Source organism: Lynx rufus, unplaced genomic scaffold (assembly GCF_022079265.1).
Source record: "Lynx rufus isolate CCGP_SWC_20201006 ecotype Redwood Valley unplaced genomic scaffold, mLynRuf1.p SCAF_8, whole genome shotgun sequence".
Lineage (NCBI taxonomy): Eukaryota > Metazoa > Chordata > Mammalia > Carnivora > Felidae > Lynx > Lynx rufus.
Window position 1 is genome coordinate 101,715,418 of NW_025814896.1, and position 27,502 is coordinate 101,742,919.

The following is a 27,502-nucleotide window of genomic DNA, read 5'->3' on the forward strand; positions in this document are numbered from 1 at the left end:
AGCCGGGTCACGATCTCACAGTCCGTGAGTTCGAGCCCCGCGTCAGGCTCTGGGCTGATGGCTCGGAGCCTGGAGCCTGTTTCCGATTCTGTGTCTCCCTCTCTCTCTGCCCCTCCCCCGTTCATGCTCTGTCTCTCTCTGTCCCAAAAATAAATAAACGTTGAAAAAAAAATTAAAAAAATAAATAAATAAAAATAAAAAAAAAATAAAGTTTATTTATCGATTTTTGAGGGAAAAAGCACAAGCAGGGGAGGGGCAGAGAGAGAGAGGGAGACACAGAATCCAAAACAGGATCCAGGCTCTGCCCGAGCTGTCAGCACAGAACCCAATTCGGGGCCCAAACCCACAAACCGTGAGATTATGACCGGAGCCAAAGTCAGATGCTCAACCGACTGAGCCACTCAGGGGCCCCAAGGCTAACCAGTTTTAACTGATGTGAAAATAGGGGAGTGCACAGTGAAAGTAGGGACCGACCCAGTCATTTTACTTTTAGGTTTTTACCCTAAAGAAACAAAGCTGTGTGCAAAGTTTTGTCAGCGTTATTACAGTAGTGAAAAACTGGAAACTTCAATCCTGAGTAATAGTTAAATAGATAAAAGATGCCACAATCAAAAACGGAGTGCTATCTTGTCCTTAAAAAGCATGCCATAAATGTTTGTTTTTTAAAGCCATTTATAAACACACAGTGCAATCCCACTTTTTAAAAACGGAAGTATGTACTTCACATACATGCATAGAAAATAGAGAATGTACACCGTAATATTAACAATGGACTATACCCGAGACAAAGAATTACAGGTGATTCTTATTTCCTTGTCTACGTTTTTTTCTTCCAAGCAGCACTCACTGCTTCCACAAGTCCATAAGAGAGGAAGTGTGCAGGTAAGGCAGCACGCTTGGCTCTCAGTTTCCTTACCAGACTGACACGCAAATCACACTCGGAAAGGAGTGGTCTCCCCTCCTTCAGGGGCCCCTCTGCAATGCAAGGGCTGGGCGAGCAGTTTTGTCCCCCTCCCCTGCAGATTTCACAGAGATTTTCTTCATGTGCCAGGATTCAGTTAACCCTTTCCATTTTGAGGCATTCCTACTCCATACAGTTTCACACTTCATAATTTACAAAGTCTGATACTATTCAACTACATTATCGAACTCTGAAAGGCAGAAGTTCTCTTATTCCATTACCTCTTTGGGGCTATGGCTCTATCACTGGTGCTCAAGAAATAATTTGTGCCCTTGAGGTTTGAGACACAACACCCCACGCTGAAACAGAGGTCTCCAGAAGAAAGATCTGAATGGCTGGAGGAAGAGCCCTGAACCTTGCTGTGACTCTGATCAAGCTGCCCCCCATCCCTGGATGTCCACTGAAGAGGTTTGGGCTAAGCTATGTCAAGGCTCCCTCCTCCCCCACCAGCTCTAACTGCCAGATTCCGAGAACATGGCTCACAGTAGCTCTGGCCTGCCCACCCTTTACCCCAGTGCGTGCACACAATGGTCTCGTAACCCTTGTGGTGTACTGTAGACATACAGTCTTGTTTTGTGTCAACTGAGGAAAACACGTAAAGAAAAAGTCGCTTCCCCACCCCACCCCCATGAAAATAATAATGAGAACAGATACATTAAGAAGGAAGCTGGAAAAACTGAAAGGGAAGGACTGTTACTGTCCTCATAAAGAGAGTTTTATTTGGTCTTGTAGTGGCTGGTGCATGGGGCCCATCTCCATGTTAGACATATCTCTCTGACGGGCTAGGCTTGCCTCCTGCTCTGACCACGGGCCTGAAAGAGAGACAGGCGACCAACTGTTACTGCAGCAAGAGCCCCCACGGTGTGATGCAACATCCATGCATGTCTCCCCACCCTCTCCAGCCTGCCGGCCCCTTCAGGGCCTGAGGACTTGTCCCTGGAACACCAGCATGGGGCTGGGTGAGTGATGTCAGCAACCCTGTCAAGCATCACGTGTCTGTCGTCTCGCTACCTGGTCACAGCTACCTGAAGAGTGAGGGGCACTGGGAATGAGAGACTGGAGAACTTGCCCAAGGTCACATATCTAGGAGGTGGTGGAGCCAGGGTCTGAACCCAGTTTGTCTAGCTTCTTGGAGCCTTTGTCAGGGTACCCATGGAGGTGACAAAAAGAGGCTGATAACCAACATCATCAGTTGACCTGATTCTCAGCCCCTGGGAGGATCACAGGGATAGGGGAGGATGTGAGCAAACCACCACCATCAGCCACGAAGAGCTACTTTATCTCACACAAACAACCCACATTTGATGTCACACTAAAAATGTGTGTTAATTCAGTACTGGGCTAGTGCCTCCTAAATGGGCTAATGCATCATGAGTGTCATGTCTACGCACACCATCCTCCCAAACGTCTCTGTGGAAGCTGAGCTGCCCTCAGTCATCACTAGATATGTTAACTCATGCATGTGGATCCCTGAGATATGCTTACTCAGTATAGCTTTGCATTCTAGGGCAGAGTTGTGTTCTCAGTTCTTTTTTTTTTTTTTTTAAGTATTTATTTTGAGAGAAAGCGTGCATGGGAGGGGCAGAGAGAGAGAGAGAGAGAGAGAGAGAATCCCAAGTAGGGTCTGCACTGTCAGTGCACAGCCTGATGTGGGGCTCAGACTCACAAACTGTGAGATCATGACCTGAGCCAAGATCAAGAGTCAGACATTGAAACAACTGAGCCATCCAGGTGCCCCTCTCAGTTCATTTCAAAATGAGAATTTTCAGAAAAGATACAGATAAGGGATGATCCTCCTCCAAAAGCTCCCAACTGCACCCCAAGTACTTGAAAATGCTAAAAATCTTTCTCTGTTTTGAAAGGGTCTTTATCCCGTTATAGCATTTAAAACAGGCATTGGAAATTCATTACGTTTCCATTGTTATATATATATATATATATATATATATATATATATATATACATAAAGATATATGAGATAGTGAAGTTGGCTTCCTGCAGGGAAATATCAAGGAGTGGGAAATGCAAACCCTAGGAATGAAACTTGAAATAATTTGGGGGCGCCTCAAAAATTAATGACTCAGTTAAGTGTCAGAGTCTTGATCTCAGCTTAGGTCATAATCTCACAGTTGGTGAGTTCAAGCCCCACATCGGGCTCTGCACTGATGGTGCAAAGCCTGCTTGGGATTCTGTCTCTCCCTTCTCTCTGCCCCTCCCCTGCTTGTGTGTATGTGTGTGTGTGTGCGCACGCCCATGCTATCTCTCTCTCAAACTTAAAAAACAAACCTTGAAATATTTTTATCTACTGAAAGAAACCAGTGAATATAATTCTTATATGTTATCCTTAAACAACCCCATCCCCCAACCCCCCAATCGTAGGAAGCAGCCTGAGTTTTGGATAGAAGTCGCAGCTCTGCTACCTGCTGATTGTATGGCCTTGGACAAGTCACTAAATGTCCTACCCATTAGTTTCCTCATCTGAAAAATGGTGGTCATGGTAACTACTTGTAAAATTGTTATGAAACTTGAAATTAATATATATATATATATGTATATATATGGCTAGTAGCTGGGACTCTGCAGGCTTTTATCAAGTGGTTTATTATTATCAATAATCTGAGTGTCATCATGTCTCTGCCGTCTTTGGTGGGTTTCTTGAGCTGAGCTGCTAATCTGTGAGATGGGACTGTGGTACCTCTCACATGGGGTTGCTGTGTGGATAAGAGAGATCCTGAGTGTAGCCCCACCACAGTGCAGGGCTCCAGTGGTGCCAGTGAGATGTTAGGGCAGGGCTGCCTCAGCCTAAGTTCAAAGGACTGTGGAGACGGAGACCTCTCTTCCAGACACTGGTTTTTGTTTTTGTTTTTTTTTCCTGATCATTTCAGAATGATCACAGCCTGGAATTGGATCAGGGAGTCACTTGAGCTGCCAGATAGTTAACTGCCCCTGCCTCTGGTTCCCTTTTCTTCCAGTCCAGTCCTTGGTCATAAATCCAGGCCCTGCACTGACACAGGGAAATTAGGAACCTAGACCATTGTTTATTTGGTTCCCTGATAGAAGATTGGCTCTCTCTCAAAACACTAGACTCTCAAAAATCTAGAACAAGCAAGTGGGAAGGAAAAGTTTTCTTAAGAAAACAATAAAAGCCAGCTGGAATCATCCAGATGAAGAGACCTCAGGTCTTTGAGGAGCTAGGATTCTTTGGGTGAATGCTTCAGATGGGATTTTTGGTGCTAAGCCAAATAAGAGGGAGATTTACTATAGTCACACCGCTCTTCCCGTTAGCCCAACCTGTGCCCCCATTTCCCCCACAGTGCCTGCCTTGTGCCTCTCTCTGCTCAAGAACTATGCTGATTCCCTGCTCCCAGAATTCCACTGCTGTGGCCTCTCTCTGGGAAGGGTTCCCACCGACTGCTGTTTGGGAAGCCCGGCCTCTGCCCAGGGCTGCCCAGTGTTAGGCCCAGGGATTACAAAACACTCACCTCGGACATTTGCAAACACGTCTTCGGTTCCCTGGATAAGAAAAAGAAGGGGTAAAGTGACTGACCCCTCCCTCCACCAATAGTCCCCAGATAGAGTTTCTCCCTCCCTTTTCCTATTTCTTTAGGATTATAACTTTTGAGAGCCAGGTAAGGGAATTTTCCTTCCCTCTTCTCATCAATTTTAAAAAGCATTGAAAATACAGATGTGGGTTAAGATGGGTTAGTACAGTCACCCACGGTGGGACCCAAAGTAGTAGGGGATTCAGGAGGAGGCGGCTGAGGGTCAGTCTCAACTCGTCATGGTTTTGACCAGCCTTTCTGGGCACTGGTCCCAGGGCCACAGCGGCAGCCTCCCCCGCGGGCGTTTGTGATAAGCCAGGATCTGTGCGCTCGCTTGTCCTTAGCCAATGGACTCACCACAGCTACGGCCCCTGGGATAAGGGCTCTGTTGTCGGGAAAATGTCCCGGAGAGTGGAAAGCAGAGGGACAAGGGACTTTCTCGAGTTCTGTCTCCAGGAAAAAAATGGGCTCTGCCTTACCCTACAGTGCAGCTTGGAGTCCCAGAAATCTCCATCCTGTCTGCGGGCAAGGGCTGCCTGGAGCAAGCCGCGCAATCGGAGCCAGTGGAGCGGACCGCTTCCCGTAACTCCGCGCTTCCCTAGGACTTACTGTGGTTGCAGATGACGGTGATGACCAGCGACAGGAGAAGGAAGGCGCAGGTCCCAGCCAGGGGTGCCCAGATGTAGATGTCACAGGACAAGTCCAGCCCACTTGCTTCCACTGAAGACACCGAAAACGCCGACATTTAGGAGCCGGCCGGCGATCCTCCCACCCCATACCACCAGCTTGGGCTTGTCTCTTGGGTCCGGGTCTGTTTTCCCACCACGTGGACAGCTTTCGCCTCTACCTCCAGGATCAGGGCTGGCCCTAGCAGGGGCTCTCCCTGCGGTCCGCACGGCCCCTGGCCGGTTCCCGCCCCGGGACCTTGTGCCTGTCTCACCTGTGCTGCCCGCTGAAGGCTGGCAGGTCCCCGGGCGCAGAGACACCCGCTGCGTCGTGGTGATGGGCGCCTGCGTGGGCGGTGGCGGCGCGGGCGTAGTGGTGGGCTTGACTGCGGGAAAAACACAGCCTAGTTGGAGTCGGACCGGGGACATCTACCTTAACCCTCCCCACTGCCCCACGCGCCTCTGCCCCAGGGGGCGCCTCCTCAGCGCTCGCGGATCTCTGCACTCAAGGCGGGGAGACGGATTAAGGATTTGGAGGATTCGCGCTCACCCCTTTGCGGCGCGCGCGGTACCCTGCCGAGGCCCCGGCTCCGCCAAGCGCACCCGGCGCCTCGGACCGGAACGCAGGAGCCCGCTCCCGGTCACCCAGCCTCTCTCCATGGCTCAACCCGCAAGCTTGCGGGCTTGGGTTGATATCCGCCGGTCACTGACGAGCAAACGCTGGCTCACAGAATTTAAGTAACTGCCCAGGAGTAGACGAGCACCCGAACTCGAGCCCAAATCGGCCGGACCTAAGAAGCCATCTTCAGCCTCGACCCAGCCGCACCTTAGCCTCAGCTTCCTCGTTTGTGAAATGGGAGCAGTATTAAGGAGCCCCCCCCCCCACACACAAGGTCTCTAAGAGGCTCGAAAGCGGGGGGTTCGTGTGAACACGGGTTCAGGGAGGAGTCCTAAACCGCACACCGAGAGGTGCCGCGCCCTGGGCGCTCGGACCTGGCAGGAAGACCGGGACGAAGGCGCTGAAGTACAGAACGGAGTTGCTCACGACCGAGCAGAAATAGTAGCCTTCTTCCTCCTTGCGGAATCTGTGCAGGGTGAGACTGTAGAGGGTGTCCTGAATCCTCTGGCCCGAGATCTGTTTGGGGTCCAGCTCCTCGGCCAACTTGGTCCGGCTTCTGGAGAGGTACACCAGGAAGATGGGGCGAGCGGCAGGTTCGTTCTTCTGGAAGAGCCAGGTGCAGCCCGGCGCCGCGATGGACAGCAGCACCTCGCACTGCAGCTCCACCCGCTGGCCGAGCCTGCCCTCCACCTTCCCGGGCGATAAGCGGAACTGGCTCGACCCGGCGGCTGCGGCGGCATCTGCGGGTGGCAGGTGTCCAGACTGAGCCGGGAGCCCGGCGCCCCGCGTCTGCACCGCCCCCGCCCTCCCCGAGGGTCGCCAACTCACGAAACAGCAAGGCCAGCGGCAGGAGCTGGGCAGTCACCGGAGAGGCCATGGTGCACTCGGCGCTGAGCGACACGAGCGGACGCGCTCAGGAGCTGGTGGGACCCCGAGGGGGGAAGTTGCGCCCTTCGCCGGCCGGCCGAGGAGCCAGATTTCGCGTTCGGAGGATGTGATGTCACCCGAAGCCCCGTCGAGGAGAGTGGCCCTGTTTTTCCGCGGTTGCCACCTTCCAGCCCGGTGAGGGGGCTGGGAGGGGGGTGGTGGTCCATGATCTAGATGGGCCGTCGAAGTAGGCTTTACAGGACAGCTGGGGTCAGTGGAGAACTGCGGGTTTGTGGATGAAGAAAAAGGCTTGCAAATGACCCTTGGGAAAGGCTCTCTTGTGGGGGCGACGGAGACAGAGGTTTACAAGAGGTGAGGGTGAGGGTGAGCAGGAAAGCAGAGCACACACGACCCCTTCCTCTGTAGTCACTCAGAGTGTCTCTAGCAAGATGGGCACTGAGGGTTGAGGACGGAGAGGCGTTGATGATTTGCAAGCTTCTCTGGCCAGGGGACTCTGGGTGTTCCGCCGGAAGGAGACTACCATGGGGCAGGGGCCACTCACGCCTTGTGTGGTACTGAGGTCAACTGCTGACCACACCCGTGGGGATTTCTCCCTGCTGCTAAACTTCACCTCACAGGTTTGTTTTTTTTTTTTTCTTGTATGGTGTAGCCACTGCAAACAGTGGGGCCTCTACACCAGTGCCTCTCTTGGCTAGACCTTCAGTCACCCTGCCATGATCATTATTCTCATAAAGGGGATCTGAGAGTGTCACTCCTGGAGGCGCCTACGAAATCCGGGACTGAATGGAAACTGAAACACAGGTTGGCTCCTCCCAACCTCTGCCCAGTCCCCTGGCCCTGCATTCTCACGGGGACTTGAGGTCGTCGAAACTCCTCTTGCCTTCGTTGTTCCCTTTGCGGGAAATACCATTCTGTTTAAGCCCTGGGGCCGGCTCCAGTGCTGTGGGATTTAGACCTCATTCCTCTGTGTACCTGACTTTAGGTGCTTGGCAGGGACATCTGTGTAGCCTGGGTGAATGCCTGGGGGGAGACAGTTTTCTTCCCAGGCTCCTGCACACCGTGTCCCCTTCCTTTTTGCAGATTGAGGTCCTGAAACCTTCCTCCACCTCCAGTGGATGCCCCTCCTCCCTTTTCTTACGGTTGCCTGAGCCTTTCTGCTTTGAATCCCATAATGAATATACCTCACACTGTTGCTACTTCATTCTAGAGTTGAGCCACGTGGCATTATCTGTGCCATGTGTCTGCCCCACCTGTGAGTTTTGCCTGGCGAAGACTGTGTCTCAGACACCCCTCCCCACCATGTCACATCATAGCTTGGGGTGAGCTGTGCTTGCAAAACTTTAAGTGTTGAATGGGCTATAAAAAAAATTTTTTTTTAAATGTCCATCTCAGAGAGAGAGAGAGAGACAGAGCATGAGCAGGGAAGGGGCAGAGGGAGAGGGAGACACAGAATCTGAAGCAGGCTCCAGGCTCTGATGTGGGGCTCGAACTCATGGACTATGAGATCATGATCTGAGCCAAAATCGAGATGCTCAACTGACTGAGCCACCTAGGTGCCCCTACCTGTTACATTTTCAAATGGAAGATGAGGGAGGCTGGGGAAGGAAAACATTTTGTAATGATGGTTATGACTGTGGCTCACAGTAGGGCATCATCCCCTGGCATATAGATGTATACATGTGTGCGTGTGTCCCTGGCTGTGTATACACAGTGCTGTGCCTTAACTCACATGAATGAGGGTGATGGAGAAAGAGCCAAGACCAGACAGGCCATGTCTGTCTCCTGAAAGAGAGCTGCAGCTGGCTTGGAGGCCTTCCAGCCTTGCAACTAAGAAAAGTGTCAGCCACGAGGGTGGCAGCCCCTTTGTACAGAGCACTACAGAGGGTTGAGGGGAGGGGGATGCCAAGGCAATGTGTGAAACAAAGGAGGCTTTGTGATATTTTTTTTTACAGAATGTGGCGGATTCTCGATGCAACCACGAGGACATCCGCTCCGCAGCAAGCAGGAGAGCAGATGCAATCCGCGCGCAAATTCGGGGGATACTTGCATGCAATAGGGCCAGGTGTGCAGAGGGCTGAGCGGGGCCTGCCCTCCCCTGCCAGGTGCATCCCCTACCCCAAGCCACGGCACTCCAGCGGGGTGGTGTGAAGAAACGAGAACTACACTCCGCCAGGCGAGCCCCTTCTTTTTAAAAACATCCAGAGAGAGACAAGGTAGGAGAGTCACCAGTTTCTGTGCTGAATTGAAGCAAGTCTTTGTTTTTCTGGAGGTGTTCGTTCTTAAAACATGGAAATAAAATCATCTTAACTGACATGACACGAAGACACTCAGAAGGCACACACGGGCAGGGCAGGGGTACGAAATTAATCAGGGCTCCGTGCCACAGCTCCTAAGACACTGACTACACGGACAATTTGAAATCAGTGGCCCTGCTGCCTCCTCTTGCCAATCCAGCTCTGTGGGGACAATACTGTCTCCTTGGAAGGAGTTAGCTTGTTTGGGCCTAGAAAGGCCTTTGGGTTCTAGAGTTGACAGGGCTTTGCTTTATCTCAGTGACAAATACCTGTCAACGTCACTCCCACTTTTTCTGGAGAATGTTTCAATCTACAGACACACTGTCATATTGTATGTCTTTGAGTTTGCATTGTGTTGTTACATATAGATTTAGTTCATTCATTTAAAATGGTGTATAGTAACATTATCTTGTGAATACACGACAGTTCGGGGGTCCTCAAACCAGAGTATTCATACCCCTGGGGGACAAGGAGGCTGTCTGCGGGGATGCACGATATTTGAAGGGGCTCATTTTCCAGATCCTCAACTGCCATTGGTTCTCTTTCCTAAGACGGATCTGCCCAGGAGCAGATGTCTGTGTCTTGTCTTCGTGTTGATTCTCTTTCCCTGCCTTCTTTTTCATAACTGCCGTTTGCTTGCTTTAAAACAAAAAGGCAGACCTGCTACCATCCCGTACGTTACTGTGGGGCAATGCCCAGGAGGTTCGAAACCCTCTGTGGGCAACAAGGGGAAACACCCAGATATTTTTCATTCCATGCCCATTCCTTTAGGAATAAGCATTTCTCCTGAGGAGAGTCCCTGAGATCCTGGCAAAGAGGGTGTCTGGGAGAAATGCTGGAAGCGGAGCACTTTATGGCCAACTCCTTGGCCCCATCACTTTACTCACCTCTCTTTTGGAGAGCTACAATGCAGAAGCCACACAGTTACTATGGGAGGTGCGCTCATTCCTAACGTGTTCATTAGCATTGCATTGCAAAGGGAACCAGGCTTCCTTTTCTTTCTTTCTTTCCTTTTTTTTTTTTTAAGTTTATTTCTTTTGAAAGAGAGAGAGAGCAGGGGAGGAGCAGAGAGAGATGGATAGAGAGAGAATCCCAAGCAGGCCTGCTCTGTCAGCGCGAAACCCAATGTGGGGCTCGAACTCCCAAACCGTGAGATCATGACCTGAGCCAAAGTTGTATACTTGACCGACAGAGCCACCCAGGTGCCCCCAGACTTCCTTTTCAACACACAGTCTGATTTGCTACTTGGTTTGACATTGAAGACTGGCTTTGCCAATGACATTAGTTGGCAGCATTTTTATTTGCAACGAATCAAATGAGGTAAAAATCCTCAGCTCCAAAGTTTTGATGAAAACAAAGTTTAAAGTCTATGATAAAAACATTTAATTAAAATATAGTTTTGTCAAATCTGTATTGAAATTAAAAATATTTATATTTCTCCAACCCCTTCTAAGTCTATCAGTGAGGGCCGATGCTTCTAGGTGAGATAAGAATGGTACAGTTCAGGGGCGCCTGGGTGGCTCAGTCGGTTGGGCGTCCGACTTCGGCTCAGGTCACGATCTCGCAGTCCGTGAGTTCGAGCCCCGCGTCGGGCTCTGGGCTGATAGCTCAGAGCCTGGAGCCTGCTTCCGATTCTGTGTCTCCCTCTCTCTCTGCCCCTCCCCCGTTCATGCTCTGTCTCTCTCTGTCCCAAAAATAAATAAACGTTAAAAAAAAAAATTAAAAAAAAAAAAAAAGAATGGTACAGTTCATAGGTATGAGTAAATAGGTATTGGTAAAGCCTGTCTTAGTCGGCTTCCAGAAACTGAGAAGTGAGTAACTCTAAAGATAGTAATCAAGCCACTTGCAGTTCAGTGGTTCCCAAGTCTTTGCTTTCAACACAATTGACAGAAGACCTACTAGATTTGCCAACTGTTAGGGGCTGAAGTGTGTATGTCCCCCGAAAATCCTATTTTGAAATCCTAACCCCCAGTACCTCAGAATATAACCTTATTGGAGATAGGGTTTTATTACAGGTAAAGTCAAGTTAAAATGAGGTCATTAGGGTGGGTCCTAATCCAATATAACTGATGTCCTTCTAAAGAGGGTACATTTGGATACAGACACATACCCTGGGAGAATGTCATGTGAAAATAAAGGCAGAGATCACGGTGATGATTCTACAAGCCAAGAAACCCAAAGATGGTGGGGAACGCACCAGAAAGTAGGGGAGAGGGAAAGCAGATCTTTCTCACAGCCCTGAAAGGGAACAAACTCACCCCTGATCTTGGACTTGTAGCTTCCCGAAACTGTGAGACTATACATTGCTGTTGTGGAGCCGCCTGGTTTGTGGTACTTTGTTTACAGCAGCCCTTGCAAAGTAACAGAGTAAAAACTAGATCATTAAAATGGCTTTTTGTTGGTAGCTCACTATTGTGGTTTTTTTTTTTTTAATTTTTTTTTAATGCTTTATTTTTTGAGAGAGAGACAGAGTGTGAACAAGGGAGGGGCAGAGAGAGAGAGAGAGGGAGACACAGAATCCGAAGCAGGCTCCAGGCTCTGAACTGTCAGCACGGAGCCCAATGTGGAACTCGAACCCACCCATGAACTGCAAGATCATGACCTGAGCTGAAGGTGGATGCTTAACTGACTGAGCCTCCCAGGCTCCCTGTGGTGTTCTTTTTTTTTTTTTTTTTTTTTTTTAAAGTTAAAAGATTTAGCGTCTCTGCTACAACCAAACCATTTATAAGAACAAGATTTCTCAGTGCTTACACTGGATGAAAAGAAGGTAGGAAAATAATTGATGTTGAACCCTGTCTCATTTTAGCAATAGGTAATAATTTCTTATGGGTTCATTAACTAATTGGGCCTATCCATCTCTTTAAGAGCTGAATTTCCACTAAAAGTTATTTTTTTATAAAAATTCTTATTTTGACACTGCATTATAAGAAACAATACAGAGCTCTCATATACTCTTTACCCAGTGTCTCCCAATGGTAACATTTTGTAACTATAGTACAGTATTACCAAAGGCTACTTTTTATGTTTAACATTTCATTTTCAATATAACTTCTGTTGTTTTTGAGCAGTCTGCACTGCCAATAGCTGTAATGATGGCATAATCTAAATACATTTTTAATACCTGGAAATTCATGGTTATAGGAAATTAAGATTTCATTTTATATGCTTTTCTGGCAGAGAAGTCTGATCAATAAAAGCTCTTCAAGCATAAAAACATACTACATTAGGATAAACTTCTATGCAGGAAGATGGGTAGAATTCATAAATTAGAGGGAAAAAAGGAATGATGAAAAATTTTCAAAAGTTAAAGAACATGTTCTTGCTTTTAAAAACAGGTGAGGGTTGGGGTGCCTGGGTGACTCAGTTGGTTAAGCCTCCGTCTCAGGTCATGATCTCACGTTAGTGAGTTCGAGCCCCGCATCGAGCTCTATGCTGACAGCTCAGAGCCTGGAGTCTGCTTCGGATTCTGTGTCTCCCTCTCTTTCTGTTCCTTCCCCTGCTCATGCTGTGTCTCTCTCAAAAATAAATAAACATAAAAAAAAAAAAAACAGTGAGGGTGGAAATAAAATTGATACATTATTTATTCATATCCTATCAGAAAAAGTTAAAAAGTGATGTAAAGGTTTTATCTTAAAACATTAATATTTACAACACATTGGAATTATATATTTTACATCTATTTATGATGAAAAATGCTTGATGTCAAGTTAAAATGGAGTGAAGGAATATACCTACATTCATAGCAGCATCATTCACAAGAGCTATGACGTGGAGGCAACCCAGGTGTCCCCCGATAGATGAAAGATAAGCAAATGTGGGATGTCCACACAATGGAATATTATTCAACTTTTAAAAAGGAAGGAAATTTTGACATATACTACAACGTGGCTAAACCCTGAGAACCTTATGACGAGTGAAATAAGCCAGTCACAAAGGGACAAATACTGTGCTCAGAACCATAGAGACAGAAAGTAGATTGGCAGTTGCCATGAGCTGGGGGGCAGAAGGTTGGGGAGTTATTATTTGATGAGTACAAAATAGGAGTTCTGGAGATGGATGGAGATGGATGGTAGTGATGTCTGTACCATAATGTGAATGTACTTAATACCACTGAACTCGACGCTGAGAAATGGTTAAGATGGTAAATATTATATGTATTTTACCACAATAAAAACTTCAAAAAAAAAAAAAAAACAAGTAAAGGAGCACAGAGTGTTTCGTCTTTGGGGTGGGATACAAGAGCAGTAAAATCTGATAACAACTGCCACTCTTTATTTATCCATTCCTTTGTGTTTTTTTATTTAAAAAAATTTTATGTTTATTCATTTTTGAAAAACAGAGAGAAACATAGCACAAGCAGGGGTGGGGCAGAGAGAGAGGGGGATACAGAATCCAAAGCAGGCTCCAGGATGTCAGCACAGAGCCCAACGCGGGGCTTGAACTCATGAACGCAAGATCAAGACCTGAGCCACAGTCAGATGCTCAACCAACTGAGCCACCCAGACACCCCTCTCTGTTCCTTTCTTAATGGATCTTTAGGCTGTTTCTAGTTTTTGCCATTATAAACAATGCTACAGTGAGTATCCTTGTGAATATTTCCTACAGTCTATGTACAAGATTTTCTCTAGGGTGTCAGCTTGGGAAAGGAAGGGCTTCAAGAGGATGCCAACTGACCTGGAACATGGGCTTCTCTTCAACCTCCCTAGCTATTGGCAAGTTTCTCTCCAAAGTGATGATACCAGTTTATCCTCACACCAGCTGTGGATGAGTTTCCATTTACCCACGCGCTTTATAATTCTTAGTTTGGTCAGTCTTTTCAATTCTGTCACTCTGATAGATGAGTTGATATCTTGTTGTTTAAACTTGCATCTCCCTGACTAAGGTTGAGAGACAGTGTGTCCTTCCCATGCGGCCATTCAGCTGACCTCTTCCGCCAAATGCCTGTCTGCATTCTTTGCCTACAGGTCTGTTGAACATTTAAAAGACAAATTTTGTTGGTGCTTAGAGAACCTGATTTCTTTCTAACCAGTTGTGCAGTATCGATTCCACAATAAATGAGGCTTCAGCTCTCCTTTTTCTTTCTGGCTGTGCTGAGTCCTGCTGTACTCATGGTTAAGGCTCTGGCAAAAACAAACAAACAAACAAACAAACAACAACCCAGGTGCAAAATAAACTTACAAAAAAGGCTCACTTTCTTCCTTTCTTCCCTCCTTCCTTTCCTCCTTCTTTCCTTCCTTTCTTTTTCTTCCTTTCTTCCTTTGTTTTTTCTTTCTCCTTTCCTTTCCTCTCCTTTCCTTTCCTTTCCTTTCCTTTCCTTTCCTTTCTTTTCTTTCTCTTTCTCTTTCTCTTTCTTGAGACAATTTGTTGTCTTGACCCAGTGTATCCAAGATAGAAACTTGAAAAGTCAGTGGAAACGTTTCTTTGTACACAAGATGGTTACTTCTTTACTTGGGCGCTGGTGGAGGATCCATGAAGTAAGCTCAACGCAACCATGAAGCTTTCACTCTCATGTTTTATGAACTGTGACCTTGCCCGTGGGAAGCCCCCGTGCTACTTTCTGAGGGCATCTTCGCGGTTCTCTTCAGATACCTGCTGGGTGAGCTGTGGAAGCTGGAGGGCGCAGCAATGGAAAATTGCAAGGGCGGGGGTGGGAGGCGATTGTTTCCACAGCTAACCACCCTCGCCTGGGGCAGGCGGAAAAGGTTCCAACTCGTCCTACAGCCCACTGACCCATTAATTACAGTTTCCTCCTCTGCGAACAGGAAGACAGGAGAGTGAAGAGGAAGGTAGAAGGCGAAGCTTGTGAAGGAGAGAAAAGACCTGGAAACCCGAGGGCTCTCCCCATCCTCCCTCCCTCCTCCTGTAGTCCTCCAGCTCCTCCCTCCTCTTTCCGTTTTTCTGGGAGCGGAGTGAAAGGGGTGAGAGGGTTTCCCAGGAAGGTTTGCAATTTCTCAGGTTAGCAGGAATGGGAGAAATGAGCCTCCTCTCCGCACCTGACATTGAGGCGAACTGTCCATCAGGAACATTCCTAGCGCAGATTGGTGCAAGAGGACTCCCTAGGCACCACAGTCAGCTTCTAACTTGGACTGTGGAGAATGTGTTCCCATGCCCCCCCCCCCACCAGGCGGGTGTGCAGTGGAAGGGAGCTACGTGGAGCCGGGGTGCGGGTGGGGCCTGCAGCTGGTGTCCTGCTTCACCGCACCGCTTCCAGTGCTGCAGGTCCCCAAGCCAAAGGGGACAGGCAAGGAAACACGTGATACCAGATGGGGGGTGCCAGGATGTGGTGCGTGCAGCGAGGACAGGAGCCCAGCCAAAGTCGCCATCCTTAGCAGGGGGGCGGAGGGAGGCTGGGGGAAGGCGACCAGGGCGACCAGCGCAGCTGCACCTGAACCCAGTCTTCACCGAGGCGACGACGTGCAGCGCTGGGGAGCCAGGCTGAAGGCACACGCAGCTGCACAGGCACAGCGGCCTAGGCCGAACGGAGGGTTTGGGGAATCCGTACCAGCCAGGTCGCTTGAGGCAGAGTTGATGGACAGGAGGTGGGGTCATTGTAAGGGGTTTGCACCCCCTTCCCTTCTCAGTTGCTCATTCTGCACCATTCTCTGGGCCAGCCTGGGCAGATGTCTAAGATATCCACCCTACTTGATCCAGGGCCGGGATCCCTCCCGCCATTTCGCACAGAATTTATTTCTCTGTGGGTAGCAAGCTCCCGAACAGAAGCAGCCAGCACATTTCCCACTCTTACCCCAGGAGACAGTGGCCCCTAAAGAAAGTCAGGGCTTGGCCTTCTGCCCCTGCTCCCCCCCCCCCCCCCCAGAGAGGAAGAAAACATTACATTACATTACAAACATTACATTATAGAGGAAGAAAAACGGAGTCCCAGGAGGGTGAGCATTTTACTACAAGTAACTCAGGAGGGCCTCCCTAAACTGGGTCTAGCAGCCCAGGACGCTCCCCACCACGCCCGCCCAGTGCCCACCGTGGATGAAAGCTAACGCGCCGCTCCGTCCAGCAGGGGGCGATGTTGCTCTGGTTTTTACCCCCCTCTAGTGGGGAGTGGGGATGAGGGGTGAGGGGTGGGGGGGGGTAATCCGATTCAGTCCGCGCTTGACCACAAGCAAAACGGAAACAGGTGCGAGTTCCCACCGGGTGCCCAGCCTCGTTCAACCTCCCCACATAGCCCCAGTCTTCCCCGGCTGTAGCTCCCCCCACTGCCTTTCTCAAGATCCCCACTCTGACTCCCTAGTCCTTTTCCAGGCTCCTTAGAGCCCTATTTTTCTTTGGCAACGGGGATTAGTATTGGGAGGGGGGTGGGGTGGGTGGAGGGTGGGTTTGCATTTTAACAGGGGATCAAATGACGAGTTAAAGATGGAATTTCTGGCCCAGTAGTGGGGGTGGGGGAGAGATTTCAGGTAGACTCTTAATTGCCCCCAATGTCTGAATAGCTACCATTAGTCTTAAGCCATCTGTGCAATGCCTTGTCCCTAGAAATAGCTAGAATGTCAACGCTTTAATGGTAGGTAGGAATCCCCACTTTGAGAACCCCTCTTGTTTGGGCCAGGCTGCGATTTCTCCCAATTCAACATCCCGAAGAGGGACAGACTGGAGATCGGAGATCCCGCGCCGTCCCGGGAGCCGGGAGGCCCGGCTGGGGCGTGACCTGGTCGCTGTCTGGGGCTCCCCAGGTGGGGACGGCTCGGCCGAGGTACGGAGGGAACGCGGGCAGAGGTCCCCAGGCTTGGTCCTCCGGACCCGGAGCCCCGAGAGGGGGCCCTAGGCCAGGGGCGGGGGCGGGGCCGTAGAAGGGGAGCGTCGGGCAGGAAGCGGTTGGGGTCGGTCGGGGGCGGGGGTGGGGTGTGGGGAAGGGGCTCGGGGTTGTCCTTGGGGCAGGCGGAGCATCCGGTCTCCGGCCTCCCACCCACTAGGGGCTTGGAGGTTGCTGTTCTGGGATGGGTCCGGGCGGCGGGTGCAGGCTCGCGCGCCCCGGGCTCGGGTTGGGTCTGCGAGAGGGGGGAAGTATTGGAGCGCTAAGGTGGGTGGTGACAGGAGCCGTGCCTCTCCGAGGCTCCCGGGACCTGTTCACCGATTTCATTCCGCGTTTGGTTTCAGGTTACTGGAGGGCCCGGCCCTGAGCTGGCCCTGGCGGTGCTTGGAGCCAGGGCCCCTCGGTCAAAATGCGTCATGCTGTCAGCCACTGACAAGTCTTTAGGCCCCGTCAGTTTCTTCTGCTGGCGTGAATCCTCGGTTTTGGTTATTCACGTGGATCCTGAGCTGATTAGACCCAGCAATGGCGGGGGGGGGGGGGGGAAGCAGGGGTAAGGGGTGGACAGTGCTTCGCTCAGACCTCTAAATCCCTCCCTGCCTCAGATGTACACAATCGGTATTTACCCTAAAAAAGTTTGGCCTTCTTTCTTAGACTAAAAATATTTTGGAAAATATAAAATGGAAAGAAAGAGAAACATAATCACTCATGGTGTCAACAGTTGTTTTGGTATCATTTTTTGTCCTTTTTTGTTCTGATCCTATACTGATGTATTTTTTATTTTTTTTCCATCATTGTCATCATATTTCCTCTTCAGGTTTCCAGCCTGCTTTTTAAAATTCCTATATCATACACATTTCTTTTATAACAGGTGCGTCATGAATCTCACCTGATATCAGCATAATATTCTGCTCATATTTTGCCCAGCCAGTCCCCAGTTAGCTGGACATGTAGGTCGTGCCTACTTTTTCATTATGACACAGTGATTTCTAAATAGTATGTAATTTTTAATATTTTTTGTTTTTTTCTAAATAGTATACAATTTCAATTTTTACTTAATTACCTCAAGAGTTCTTAAAAGGTGTTAACAATTTTCTAAGTGGGTAGATTTTCCCCATTTGTTTTGCATTTTATTGCCCTCTAGTCTGAGAATGTGGTCCATGTTGAAGCTTTCTGAAATTTTTTCAGCTTTTGATTGATGGTTGATTTTGTCAATAACTTTAGGCATACTGTTGAATGAATGATTGAGCACGAAATTCTGTATATTAGATCAAGCTTAGTAAAATACATTATCCATTCCTACTCTGTCCTTTATTTTTATCTACTTGATCTGCTAATTTCTGAAAGAACTGTAAGTTTTCAAACTATGTTTGTGCATTTACCATTTCCTTTTTATAGTTCTTTCTAACAGTTTGTGCCTTACATATTTTATTTATTAAGATGTTTTCCAGCTTCATTGAGGTGCAGTTGACATGTAACATTGTGTAAGTTCAAGGTGTACAATATAATGATTTAATATATGTATATATTGTGAAAATGATTATCACAATAAGGTCAGTTAACACATCCATCACCTCACATAATTACATTTTTTCCCATGTGTGTGTGAGTTGAGAACATTTAAGATTTACTCTTAGCAACTTTCAAAGATACGATACAGTATTGTTAATTGTAGTCATCATGCTGTACATTACATCCCGAAAATGTATTCATCTTATAACTGGACTTTGTACCCTTTGGCCATTTTATTTCCATGTTACAATGATAAACAAATTGGGACCATCTGAGTGCCTTAGTGGGTTTTGGTTGGGGTCGTTATCTTACTGGTTCATGAATTACTTCAGGGACACTTGGAATGCTCTCTTTCCCCCCCCCCCCCCCCCCGCCCCCTGCTGCCCCTCCTCCCTCTCAGAATAAGTAAACTTAAAAAAAGAACAAATAAACAAATTGGCTTATATATCTTTTTATGGATTTTGAATTATTTTCTCAGTCTGGATTTTTGGAAGGAAAGGGTGTTGAAAGCCGAACTGGGATTTGACAAATCCTGAGGATTTGACAAATGCACACTGTAGGCTGCCACATTTGGCTTGCTTTACTAACTCTGGTAGGCAGCAGGTAAAAAAAAAAAAACAAAAACCCAGAAAACAAAAAGAACAACAAAAACAAAAGAAAAAAAGAACAAAGAACAAAAACAAAAGCAGGACATTATTATTTTTGAGGTAGGATATGGGATATTTTAAAAGATTTGCTTTGATATTTATTGAAGTTGACTTTTTTCCCCCTGCAAGTCTGATAATCAGTTGGATTTTCTTTGCTGTGTGTGGATTGTTTGTTCGTGTCCTTTTGTGTTTCTGTTTTCTAACTTGTAACTTGAGGAGGTTAATCTCTTTCAAGTCGTACATTCTAAGAATTATGTTTATATTTATTTGACTGCCAAACACCTTATTGAAAAAGAAAAAAATCCGGTGATCAAGTCAGATACCACAAATTCTCCCTGACTGCCTCCCACCCTGCTACCCCTGGACCTGAGCAGACCTTTCAGTGTAGCACACAAAGCAGGTAGGGGTACTGTGGAGCCTAAAGTTTATACAATTAAGGGGGAGGGTGCTTTTTAAGATTTTTTTTTAGAGTGGTGAGATTTTAGGGTAACTGGGCTGAAACATGGAGGAAAGTGATGCCCACTGAGATTACATGATTTTCCTGGTATTGATACATTCCTGTTTCATTGTCCCTAAGGTAAAGGGAGTTTGATGGAGAGGGAGGAGAAAGTAAGATGTGGGAAGCCACCTGGGTGGCTCAGTCAGTTGAAGCGTCAGCTTCAGCTCAGGTCATGATCTCATGGTGTGTGAGTTTGAGCCCCGTGTCGTGTCGTACTCTGTGCTTGCTGACAGCTCGGAGCCTGGAGCCTGCTTCAGATTCTGTGTCTCCTTCTCTCTCTCTGCCCCTCCCCTGCTCACACTCTCTCTTTCAAAAACAAAATAAACATTAAGAAAAAAAATTAAAAAAAAAAAAAAGGTGTGGGAAGCTGAGTCTTATGCTTTTTTTCCAGGACTAAGAAGATGAGGAATAGCCCAGCCTGTCATACGCAAGTGGCCCCATCCATTTATCCTGTCCAAGTGATCAGTAGAGATGACCCTTCTTTCATTTCTGATATTAGTAATTAGTGTCTTCTCCCTTTCTTTCTTGGTTAGCCTGGCTAGCAATTTATTAATTTAATTGATCTTTCCTAAGAACCAGCTTTTAGCTTTATTGATTTTCTCTATTGTTTCCTTGTTTTCCATACTTCTGCTCTCCAGACTTCTGCTCTCATTTTTATTTCTTTCCTTCTGCTTTGCTTTAGGCTTAAATTGCTTTTCTTTCTTTCATTTCTCAAGGTGGAAGCTTAGGTTATTGATTTTAGATATTCCTTTCTTTTTAATATAGGCATTTAGTGCTGTAAATTTCCTTAGAGGCACTGCTTTGGCTGTATCCCACCCATTTTGATAAGTTGTATTTTCGTTTTTGCCTAGTTCAAAATATTTTTAAATTTCTCTTGAGACTTGTTCTTTGACACATGTGTTATTAAGAAGTATGTTGTTTAGGGACTCCTGGGTAGCTCAGTTGGTTAAGCGTCTGATTCTTCATTTCGGCTCAGGTCATCATCCCACGGTTCATGGATTCGAGCCCTGTCAGCCCAAGAGCCTGCTTGGGATTCTCTTTCTCTCTCTCTTTCTGCTGCTACCCTGCTAGCACACATGTGCACACACACACTCTCTCTCTCTAAATAAATAAACTTAAAAAACTAGAAAAAGAAGTATGTTGTTTAATCTCCAAATATTTGGGGATTACCCAGATATCTTTCTGTTATTGATTTCTAGTTTAATTTCATTGTAATCTGAGACCATACTTTGTACGGTTTCTATTCTTGTAAATTTGTTAAGGTACGTGTTACGGGCCAGAATGTGGTCTGTTTTGATAAATATTCCGTGTGAGCTTGGGAAGAATGTATCTTCTGCTCTTGTTTGATGGAGTGTTCTATAAATGTCAACTAAATCAAGTTGGTTAAAAATGCTATTCAAGTCAATTAACTCATTACTGATTTTCTGCCTGCTGCTTAGAGAAGGATGTTGAAATATCCAACAATTATAGTGGATTTGTCTCTTTCTCTTTGCAGTCAGGCCATTTTTTATCTCACATATTTTGACGCTCTGTTGTTAGGTGCGTACACATGGAATTGTTAAGTCCTCTTGGAGAACTGATCTCTTTAACATGATGTAATGCCTCTTTTTAATCCTGATAATTTTCCTTGTTCTGAAGTCTGCCCCATCTGAAATTAAAATGACTACAAAATAAAGTGCTTTCTTTTGATAAGTATTAACATGATGCAGCTTTCCCCATCCTTTTGCAGCCCATATGAGTCTTTCCTTTAAAGTAGGCTCCGTGTATGGGGCACGGGGGTGACTCAGTCCATTAAGTGTCTGACTTTTGATTTCAGCTCAGGTAATGAATGATCTCACAGTTTGTGGGACTGAGTTCTGCACTGGGCTCCGTGCTGAGTGTAGAGCCTGCTTGGGATTCTCTCTTTCTCTCTCTCTCTCTCTCTCTCTCTTTCTCTTTCTCTCAAAAGAAATAAATGAACATTTTTTAAAAAAAGAAGTAGGCTGCTTGTAGACAACGTATGGTTGGGACTTGCTTTTTATACTCTGAAAATCTGTCTTTTGGTTGGTGTATTTAGACCATTCCCATTTGAAGTGATTATTGATGTGATGGGATAAATACCTATCATATTTGTAACTGTTTTTATTTTATTTTTGCCTCTGTGGCATCCATATGAATAGTTATTTCTCAGTGTTTTCCCGGCATGTGCCCGAACAACATCATGCCTACCTATGGGTGCAGCAGAATGTGCTTCCTCACAGCCATCCATAAGGAGGCAGGTCCAAAAATGTTCATGCAGCACGGCCTATAAAGTGAATTTTTGGAGAAAACCCAGTGTTCATCAATGGGGCAGTGGGAACTTAAATTATGGTTCACTGACCTCAAGGGATACCATCTAGCAGTTAAAAGCAAGTCAATATAGGGTCACCTGGGTGGCTCAGTGGGTTGAGTGTCCGACTTTGGCTCAGGCCATGATCTCACAGTTCATGAGGTCGAGCCCCGTACTGAGCTCACTGCTGTCAACACAGAACCGGCTTTGGATCCTCTGTCCCTCTCTCTCTCTGCCCCTCCCCTACTTGCACTCTCTCAAAAATAAATAAATATTTTTTAAAAAGTAAGCCAATAAATTTGTATGTCCTGGAATAAAACAAATTCTAACATCTATTAAATGACAAATGAGTTGCAGAACAATGTATACATTAGGACTCTTTTATATAAAAATTATGATGTGTGTGTGTATGTGTATAAATGCACAGAAAGTGCTGTGGTATTATGTCAACTAATGTGGTGACAGTGGATTTGGGAAACAGAGAATTATTAGTTACTAATGGCAAAGTATTAGTTTTTCTGACAAAATTGTATTCGTAAGATTTGTATGAAGCTTTAAAAAATGAAAGGAGATTAAAAGTGCTTTTCCTCAGAAGGAGGTCACCTGACATAAGCAACTTTCTCTAACCTCAGATTTGCTGCTCACCAGAAGTAAGGGAATCATATCCATGGTGATCCCCTGCAGAGATGCAGGAACAGAGAGGTTCCCAAGTGCTTGCTGATTCCAGTGCTGCCCTTTCCCCCATTCTCTAGGACTTTGGGCAAATTTATTAAAGGTGGACACTCTGTAGATCATACAGGGTGACCCCTGTCTACAGGGCTCACCAGGGCAGAACTAGAATCTCCTAGGATTTGGGCTGGGAGTAGGGTGCTGGAACACCCTTATGGGAGGGCGAGGGAATCTGGTGAAAATGTGAAAGATCCACCCATGTGGACCCTGCACTTCTTGCCTCTGAGTCTCATGATCCTGCGGCCAAGCAGCTTTGGTGAGGTCACAGCACGGCTGTACTTCCTAGGCAGGCACCATGAGACAGGGATTATTGAGATGCCTTCCCTTTGATGCCCTGCAAAAAACAGGGTCGCACCACGGTGGTGACAATCTGTTGGTTACTTGCTAAGGATGATGGATGATTTACTATGTGATTTAGCTCACCAGTCCGATGGTATGTCAACTTAAATAGAAGGAACCAGGATTGTAGCACCCCACAGGCCTAAGGGCACAAGAGGATCCCCCCCCCCCATTTAATTTAAGACCTGAAGCCAGAAACCTCTGATTCTGTTTCTTCTGAATTCTCCTCAGAAGGAGGAAATCACACAGAACCACTTACTGTAATTGTGCCCCCAAGGTAAGCAAGTTCATCTCATTTGGGAAAGTAAAGTGAGGGTCCCACCCTTCTCTCGGGGCCATCACCTTGGGTTTTATCACCGTGGTTAATCAAGGTGAATTTCAGTAGTGTGTGACCTGCAAATTAGTTCCCTGACATTTGGGGTCAAGGGTAGAAAGGTCTGTAGGTGAAAGAGACAATCCTCATGCTCTTAAAATTTCTCCCAGCAGAGTTGTGAAGTGGGTCGGTATTGTCATCTCAGGTTGGAAGACAAGCCAGTCTGTCCCAAATGTCAGTGAGCTTGTTCTGACAGAAATGTCTTCGGAGAGGTACACCATATTGGACAAGAAGGCTCAACTTCAAGACGTCTGTGTTCCCCAGTTAATATTACAGATCAGTGTACTCTAAATGTGAACTAGACCTTCTTAACAAACTGATTATAAAAATTCATGGGAAAGTATAAAGGACCAACCAAAAAGGGCTAAGATAAGTTTGCTGAAGGGTAAGGGGAGAACCTACTTTTCCAAATATCAGGATTCATAAAATGTAGTAATTTTAATAGTAATAAATCAAAGAAGAAAGTAGAGGGCTTAGCAACGATACATATGAAAATATTGGAGATGGCTGTACACATTAGTGGGTAAAAGATCTAGTCATGGGCTGTGACCATTGGCTTTCCATGGGAAAAATGTAAAATCTGACCTATATCTCCTACCATTTACAAAAGTATATCCCAGATGGACCCAGATGGAGTGGAGACTAAGTGTGAAAATAAATGCTTTAAAGCTTTTGGGAAAAAAAAAAAATTTATGACATAGGATAAGGGCAAGATTTCTTGATCAAGACCTTAAAAACACAAACCATAAAGGTCTGACAAAATATTACCATATTAAATTTTTAAAAAAGAATGTGGTACAAAAACCAGTAAGTGCAAAGTTTAAGAACAGATCTCAGATTAAAAAAAGATACTTTCAGTGCATAGAAAGTGCATACTTTCAGTGCATGATCCATAATGTATGAGACTATTACAAATTAAAAAGATAAAGGCAAATAACTCAATTAAAAATGAACAGCTCATGGGGCCTGGGTGGCTCAGTCGGTTGAGCATCCGACTTCGGCTCAGGTCACGATCTCAGGGTCTGTGAGTTCGAGCCCCGCATCGGGCTCTGGGCTGATGGCTCAGAGCCTGGAGCCTGCTTCCAGTTCTGTGTCTCTCTCTCTCTCTCTGCCCCTCCCCTGTTCATGCTCTGTCTCTCTCTGTCTCAAAAATAAATAAAAAACGTTAAAAAAATTTAAAAAAAAAATAAAAATAAAAATGAACAGCTCATGAACAAACCAATATCCATATAAAAAGACAGTAAGCCTTAAATGAGTAAAGGAAATGCAAATTAAAACAACTGATATTACTTTATACTCAGATTAGCAAAAATTAACAAGACTAATAATATCAAGCATGAGAAAATGGCCAATGAATTTTATGCAGTGTTGATTGGAATGTGAATGGGTGCATCCACTTTGGAGACAATTTGGCGATATCTAGCAAAAATGAATGTACTCATCACCATTCCCACCCCCTGCTTTCCGAACTGCCCCCCACGCCCCTGCCCTTCCACTTCTAGGTTCATCATTCAGAGAAACTTTGAAGTATGAGTGCTCACAGAGGTAACAAGAACAGAAACTGGAAATTTGTAATAACAAAAATTGGAAACAACTTAAATATTGAATAATAAAGAAATGGATAAATAAATGTTGATAAATAACACAGTGAGCAAACCAGATTCACAGGCATTAACACAGATAAACCTCAAAAATATGCCATTTAATGAAATAAGAAAATATCTAAAGTGTACTCTCAACCTGACACAATTTATAAAAAAGAAAAACACATGGACCATAATGTTCTGTATTATTTTTTATTATCATTATTTATAAATACATACATATAAAATATAAGTATAAAAATGTAAAAGCCTGACTAGAACCAGGTAGAATCCACAAACTTCAGGATGGGGATTACTTTGTCGGTGAGTGGTACTGGAGGATGGAATGGGAATGAAGTAAGTGTTACCATTTTATATCTTGAAATAAAAAACTGAAGAAAATTTGGGAAAATGTTAAGTTGTAGAAATCTGACAGTGGGTATCTGGGCATCTATTACAAGACTTCCAGTGCTTTTCTTTATATGTGAAATATTTAATAATTTAAAACAAAAATTGAAAAACTCTGTCCTTTTTAGAAGGTTAATAGACTTATCATATAATGAGTATCTGCTGGGTTCTGGGCACTGTGTAAAGTACTTGAATTTCCAAGGAAACAGGCTTTGCGGCCTTTGTCAGAGGATAAATTTTAAGCTATTCAAAAATAGCCAGGCAAATCATCTGAGAAGGGGCTAACATCCAAAAATATAAAGAACTCACACAACTCGATAGTAAAAAAAAAAAAAACAAACAATCTTATTTAAAAATTGGCAGAGGGGGGCGCCTGGGTGGCTCCGTCGGTTAAGCATCCGACTTCGGCTCAGGTCATGATCTCACCGTCCGTGAGTTCGAGCCCCGTGTCGGGCTCTGTGCTGACCGCTCAGAGCCTGGAGCCTGTTTCAGGTTCTGTGTCTCCCTCTCTCTCTGCCCCTCCCCTGTTCATGCTCTGTCTCTCTCTGTCTCAAAAATAAACAAATGTTAAAAAAAAAAAAATTAAAAATGGGCAGAGAAACTGAATAGACATTTTCCCAAAGAATACATTCGGATGGCCAATAATCACATGAAAAGGTGCTCGACATCACTAGTAATTAGGGAAATGCAAATCAAAAACAATGAAATATCCCCTCATACTTGTTAGAATGGCTATCATCAAAAAGACAAAAGATAAAAATGCTAATGAGGATGTGGAGAAAAGGGAACCCTTGTGTATTGTTGGTAGGAATGTAAATTGGTGAAGCCATTATGGGTAAACAATATAATGATTCCTCAGAAAAGCAAAAATAGAACTACCATAGGGGTGCCTGGATGGCTCAGTTGGTTAAACACCTGAGTCTCGATTTTGGCTCAAGTCATGATCTCAGGGTTGTGAGACTGAGCCTCCCCACCCCCGCCTCTATGCTGGGCATGGAGCCTGCTTGGGATTCTCTCTCCCTCTCTCTCTGCCCCTCTCCTGCTTGTGCTCTCTCTCTAAACAGTAATATTAAGAAGAACTACCAAATGATCCAGCAATCCCACTTCTGTGTGTATATATATTTACCAAAGGAAATGAAATCACTATCTCAAAATGGAATCTGCATCCCCATGTTCATTGCGGCATTGCTTACAATAGCCAAGATATGGAAACAACCTAAATGTCAATGGATGAATGGATATATATGTTACAATGAAATATTCAGCCACTTAAAAGAAGGAAATCCTGCCATTGTGACAACATGGATGAACCTTAAAGGCATTATGCTAAGGGAAATAAGTCAAGTGGAGAAAGACAAATACTGTATGAGGGGTGAAACGGATTAGAGATATTCTACATATATATATACACATATATATATGTATATACATATATATATGTATATATGTATACATATACATGTATATATGTGTATATATATATATATGTATATATAAAGTTTATTTATTTTGAGAGAGCGCAGATGCGAGTAGGGGAGGGGCAGAAGGAGGGAGAGAGACAATCCCAAGCAGGCTCCCCGCTGTCAGCACGGAGCCCGCCTCAGGGCTCAAACTTACAAACCGTGAGATCATGACCTGAGCGGAAATCAAGAGTCAGAGGCTTAACCGACTGAGCCACCCATGTGCCCTGAGATGTTCTTTCTATATATTTATTCTCAAAAGGTATGAACCCATATATTAACAGGTACAAACTTCCAGTTGTAAGATAAATAAGTTCTGGGAGCATAATGTACACCATGGCAGCTATAGTTAACAATGCTGTAGTGTATGTTTGAAAGTTGCTAAGAGAATAGAGCTTAAAAGTTCTCATCACCAGAAAACAATTTATAATTATGTGAGATGATGGGTGTTAACTAGACTTACGGTGATCATTTCATAATATACACGAATATCAAATCATTACATTGTACACCTGAAATTAACATAATGTTATATATCAATTATATCTCAAGAAAACTGGGGGAAAACAACAGCCATGGTCACTTGGCTGGGATCACATACATAAGCGGCCCAGGTTTCCTGGATGCCAGCCTTTGCCCTAAACATGGAGCCTTCCTGTCTGTCGCTCGAGCTCTGGATTCACCCTCCTCCAGCCTTACCTCTTCTCCTGAAACATTCTGTATTGCTGGGTTTACCTGATTTGAAAGCCAACTTAACTTTTTTTCTCTCAGATAACCCCAAAACTCAGACCTTTAAATCAGGTTACACACGTTTTCTCCCAAGTTTTTCTCCAAACTCCTAGGCTTGCACTTCCTCAAAATCTAGAGAAACAGCTTGGCTGTGCCTGGCAAGTGTGGGGAGTAGGTAAGGCGT

General features: G+C 45.7%; 1 protein-coding gene across 1 annotated transcript; it reads right to left on the minus strand.

The window, feature by feature from the left end:
- Positions 1–1,654: 1,654 nt before the first annotated feature.
- CD8A (CD8 subunit alpha) lies at positions 1,655–6,757 on the minus strand. Its single transcript, XM_047068633.1, has 6 exons — positions 6,616–6,757; positions 6,162–6,527; positions 5,444–5,554; positions 5,113–5,223; positions 4,444–4,474; positions 1,655–1,773 (listed from the first exon to the last, which is right to left on the minus strand). Exons 1-6 carry the CDS (start codon positions 6,662–6,664, stop codon positions 1,722–1,724), a joined length of 720 nt encoding a protein of 239 aa, XP_046924589.1. The 5' UTR covers positions 6,665–6,757; the 3' UTR covers positions 1,655–1,721.
- Positions 6,758–27,502: the final 20,745 nt, after the last annotated feature.